The 5,390-nt window shown below is 42.3% G+C and overlaps 1 protein-coding gene across 1 annotated transcript; it reads right to left on the bottom strand.

Moving 5' to 3' along the window:
- Positions 1–2,339: 2,339 nt before the first annotated feature.
- Positions 2,340–4,368, bottom strand: noc (no ocelli). Its single transcript, XM_069053331.1, has 2 exons — positions 4,015–4,368; positions 2,340–3,954 (listed from the first exon to the last, which is right to left on the bottom strand). The coding sequence occupies exons 1-2, from the start codon at positions 4,099–4,101 to the stop codon at positions 2,644–2,646; spliced, it is 1,398 nt and encodes a 465-aa protein (XP_068909432.1). The 5' UTR covers positions 4,102–4,368; the 3' UTR covers positions 2,340–2,643.
- Positions 4,369–5,390: the final 1,022 nt, after the last annotated feature.

Genomic DNA, 5,390 nt, shown 5'->3' with positions numbered 1-5,390 from the left:
CAGGTAAATGAAATTTTTTAAATTCTCTTCCTGCAACAATTCCCACATTATTTTGCAAAATTCGCAAAAGTTTTCCAAAATTTTTGCCCCCCAATTTTTATCAAACGAGTCGTTTTGTGTGACTACCTGGTCTCTATTATTTTGTAACCATGAGAATTTTAATTTTAATTAAGACTCAGTTTCTATAGCAACAGAAAATGTTCACCCTTAACCATAGGCGGGTATACATTTTGATGACTAATTTATTCCAAATTTTAAATCAATTTGTGAAGGTTTTTCGTAAAAAATTCAAATAGAAAAAACGTTTCATTTAACAAGTTCTGCTACGTGTTAAAATTAACACACGCATTTTAGATACACCCTGTATATATGTACTTAATTCCAAATGAGGCATTAAAATAATACGTAGGCAATCAAGAGAAGAGTCATCTCTAACTAATAAAATTATTAATTTTAATTCTATAGTTGATTATTTTTTTATTGATGGTTGAATTCAAATTTGGTAAAATAAACAGAAACAATACCACAGTTAATAATGAAGGGCATGAGTCATAAATTACGCAATAAAATTTGTGTTGAAACTGATTATTATTTTAAAAAAGCAAATTATTATAACAATAAACAATTTAGATAGCACTCTAGTGACAATAACTGATTCCGTGTCAATCTCGGTTAAGCTTAAATTTCATCACCAAAAATTAAATAATGTATCAGTTCGGTGATTGTGGAAATTACATTTCATTTAGTTAAAAAAAACAGAATTTTTGTGTTTAAAATCTAAATTAATTATTTTTGGTTTGCGTTTAAAATTGTTGACAAATGAGTGACAACTGAATTAGCAAAGCAAAGTAATTTACAATGGGATTTGATATTGATCCCAATGTTTCAAAAATAAATTTTTCTCGTTAAAAATATGAAAACAACAAAGTCGCTTGTTAGAATGGAATTGAAATTGTAACAAGGATCTACACAATTTTTTTGAGGTGTTTACGTTCTGGTGCAAGTGGCACAGTGTAATTTTAAATAAAGAAAAAAATCGCCTCGCATAATACCCTAGTTTGCTTATCTTGATAAAAAGCAAAAACAAATATCTTAATTCCTCACACTCGTGAAACGTCAAAAACTAAAGATTAAAAACTGCAAGACAAATTGCACATTTGTACTTGGAGTAAATAATGTAGGTATTCGTAAATAATCGAAATCAATCAGTCAGTCCGTCGATAAAAATGTATTTTTTCGGTAAAAATCTCATTTCACAAGTAATCGTTAAATCCGCATATCGAGACCAATAAAGGTAATGTTTTGAAATATATTTTGACTCTGTACGTCTGAGAAAAGGGATTCATGTTTTGCTATAGGAAAGTTTTCAGAATCGGTACTGTTCATAAAATAAAGCAATAAATTAAACATCAATAAACTGTACCATAATACCAGTCATAAATCATCCTACTTTTGCATTTGTGTTATTACGAGCGTCGTAACCTGCTTCAGAAATACGGATAAGAAAAATCAAAGTACGTTTTGAATCGTACAAAGAAGTAAGAGAATCCCTCGAAAACTGTCAGTTTTGGAAGTAATTTTGTGGTGGTCGTGACAAGAGACCTTGTCTTTGAAATACAAAACATTTCTTGAAAAATCTGACTTCTTGGAGTTTATTTTGGACAAGCGCCACCCACTTCAGCAAATGCCAACAGATCTTGTCACTCACTTTGCTCATTTGGCACAAGTCCCAGAACAAGTATGAACTGCCATTGTCAATCAGTTACACCGAGTAATAATAATCTCTTCGGATTCTAACCGTCAAATAGTTATCCGACGTGCTCCGTTGTTATTTTTTGCTTTTGCGGAGAAAAATCTCCCTCTTGGCCGCCACTCGATGTTTATTTCGACTCGCAACATCTCGCTCATTTAAACGACACCTGTTACCGTCTAAATCTTTCAACTTACCCTCTTAAACGGCCGTAACAACACGTCTTCTGCGCGAACGTCTGCGCTCGAAAGAAATATAGACGTTTGATGAACGTTTTACGGTTTGTTATCTGTACGAAAACAAACCGTGCAGACACACGATAATGTATTTATTGGTGAGAGGGATATTTCGAAATGTGCGAGTTTCAATTAGTAGGCAGTGGCGTGCGAGCCCGTCACCCTCAAGACATGATGATGAATGAGCTCGTGACGTGCTCAGGTGATCCATCATACACAAGAGATTGGAGATGCCAAGGGAAGGTCACTTGCCGGCAATCCATCATTGCGGCTTTCACACCCATCTGCCATAGTCGTCGACGACTCACCTGCGCCCTCCCCCCACGAAAACGAAATGAAATAACAAGCAAGAGTGATTCTACAAACATTTTATTAAAGCAATATCGAAACTCAACATTAAATACTTACAAGTCTATACAAATATTTTTATTGAATTATTTAAAGATAAGTATTGTTGAACGGGAGAATAACTTAGAAAGAAATTGGACTGTTTCATAATTTATTGCCCTATGATTAAGTCCGCTTCAGATTGCACTTAATTTTAAATCAGCTTCAGCTTCGACAACTATTTACACATTATCACAGTGGAGCAAACAGACCGATACAGACGCAATGCTGTCCAGTCAAAACATGATGAGTAAATTACTACCTATATCACTATGGATGCACAGCTGCGGCGCCGAGACGCTGTCCGTAGACGGAGTACGGCGAGTAGTACGCTCCGAGGGCCGTCGGATTGAACGCACTGTAAGGCGAGGCCCCCAAAGAAGTCGGCAATGTTGGTTTCCCGTAAGGGTGGTACCTCGCTGCAGACAGCGGACTCAACGGAGGATTGGGATAGCCTGGCCTGTGCAACGACGCCGCCGACGAAAATAACGAATGCGGATTAAGCAAAGGCGACGCCGACGACGTGACCGCGGCCGCTCCGTCAGATCCGCTGGTGTGCGTCCTGAGATGCTGCAGCAGTTCTTCGGACGTGACGAATCTCTTCCCGCAGTAAGTATCGCCCGCTATCCAGTTACACACGTACGGCCGGCCCAGCTGGGGGTACGCTAGTGACGACGGTGGTACCGGGCCTGGTGGTACCAGCGACATCGCCATCGCCAGATTATACTTCTGGTGGTCGCATTGCGTGCAACCGCTCGGACAGGGTCCGGACGCGCCGCTCATCAACAACTGCTGATTGTGCATGCTGAATTGGCAACTGGTGCAATAGGGGTCTTTACACACTGGAACTAAAGCTTCACCACCTGACGGAGTTTTGACACGCGCGTAACTTAAATACGGTCCGGGGGTGGCACCTGGGTAACCGGCGGCGAGCATGGCGGCGTGATGGTGAGAGAACGGGGCGCCAGGAAACGGAGGCCGGAAGGCTGGATTCGTGTGCTCCAGGCCGGGAGGGCAGCACAGCGATCCCAGAGGACCGTTCAGTCCCGACGACAAACCGGACGACAAGGAACTGTGCTTGTAGGCTCCCAGTGGTGTATCTTTCGGATGGCCTTGCAAAATTTCCAGACCGGACCTGATTATGGGGCTGGCTCCGCGAGCCGACGGCGTCGACGATTTGTGCTCGCCAGATCCTGGCGAAGTTTTTCCCGTTTCCGGGGCAGGAGTGGCTGCGGTGCTGGTCGCGGGCGACACCGATTTTCGCTCCGGACTTTGACTCTCCGACTTCTTCTCCTCGGTGGTGGTGTGCGGTGTCGACCCGGACTTGGAGCTGGGTCGGTTTTCTTCGTTCTTCTTGGTGACGACGTTGTTTTCGTAGGGTTTAAACGCGAGCTTGTTCTCGGTCGGTGTGCTCCTCTGTGTGGACTTTTCGTTCTTCACCGGCGGTGAGCGAGTCGCATTTTCTTGGGTTTTCTTCGGCTTCTCCAGTGGAGAAATCAAAGGCTTGGACGACGGCGTGTCCGCACCGATCTGGCTGCAAGTCTGCGCGAGAAGAGCGAGCGGACTTTTCTTGGCATCCAGCTGTAAATCGAAAAAAAAATTGTTAAATCCTGGACGACGGACCAGCGAAGAACAACTTACCGTTGTGGGTAACGGTGAGAGATAATCCGGTTGTAAATATTGATTTCCGGAAGTGGACAGCATTCCTCCGCCCTCCAGGACAACCATTTGGAACAGATGCACGTTGACGGTGCGGAAAAACAGTTACACGTTTAAATAAACTGAGAACACTCGAGCGCAAACTAGCTTTCACACGACGGACGACTCTGGTATGAAAGTCGACAGACAACAGAGCTCCGCTCTCCACTCAAGAACCAAGTGCGCATGTTTGGCAGCCCCACCAGGTCCTTGCAGCCCCGCTGAAAGTCGTAGCATGACAAAGCGCTAATACAGCCACGTTTCTGGCCTGTCGGCTTCTACCACCCATGAAGCTGGTGACGACGACAGACCCTCTGGACGCTTTGATGTTAGCCGCCCAAGTGCCTCGGCCGCAATCAGTAGCGTACGGAACACGGAAAAGAACAACAAATACGAAAGGAACAATGATGACGGATGGACGATACCGCCTCTCGCTGCCAAGTTATTAGAACCTGCCGACCATAAAATACGCCTGGGTTATGGCCGGGCTTTATTTATTTTATGGTCCCGGTCGCTACAGCTGTCATAACTTTTATAAACTTGTCAGAATGCATGTTATACCTGTGTCATCTACGATCTCATCTGTTGAACGCCACCAATATCAGAAAACGTCCAACCATCCAGGCTAATTAGCCGATGCCTTTGCAGGAACAATCGAATTCCCACCAAGGATATTACCTAATAACGTCATAAATCATTTCACGCCTTTCATCATCGGCCTGACAGATTCGCCGATAAACACGTCGGCTTCTATTAATAATAGTCGTAGCGAGCCCATTAGAAATCGCTGTTAATTAGCTCCATAATTTAAAAATAATATCTCATTTGAATGAATGTCTGCCTCCTTTATAACGAGTTGTAAAGTGTATTTTTTTCAATTAATTTAAATGCTGTTTTATATCCTTTCGATAAAAACAGGACGTTATAATTAATTAACGACACCTGACAGATTGTTCTTTTTCTTTCAATTAGCGGTTTCGGCACGACATAACCTTCCACAAAAACAAATATCACTAGACCTGTCAAACGTCAACACGACATCCGGAGAAAACTTAATTCACATTTATGCCGCCCCACGCAGTTACGATGTAAATTTAATGAGACACGCATCATACTTCCGATTATTCCATCATCGCTACTTTTCCTACAAATTTCGATTGTACGACTAATAAATGTAATACCTATCGCTGGACTGGAATCAATTTGTACCAAGCTTTCTCGTCTGTATTGTTTATTTTTTAATTTTCGTAAATAATGCAGAAACTCATTGCGAACACTGGAATCAATAACAAACACGAGCGCTAACAGACTGTTGAAAT

Source organism: Tenebrio molitor, chromosome 7 (genome assembly GCF_963966145.1).
Source record: "Tenebrio molitor chromosome 7, icTenMoli1.1, whole genome shotgun sequence".
NCBI lineage: Eukaryota > Metazoa > Arthropoda > Insecta > Coleoptera > Tenebrionidae > Tenebrio > Tenebrio molitor.
The sequence above is the reverse complement of the archived record's forward strand: the minus strand, read 5'-3'. Positions and strand labels throughout refer to the sequence as shown.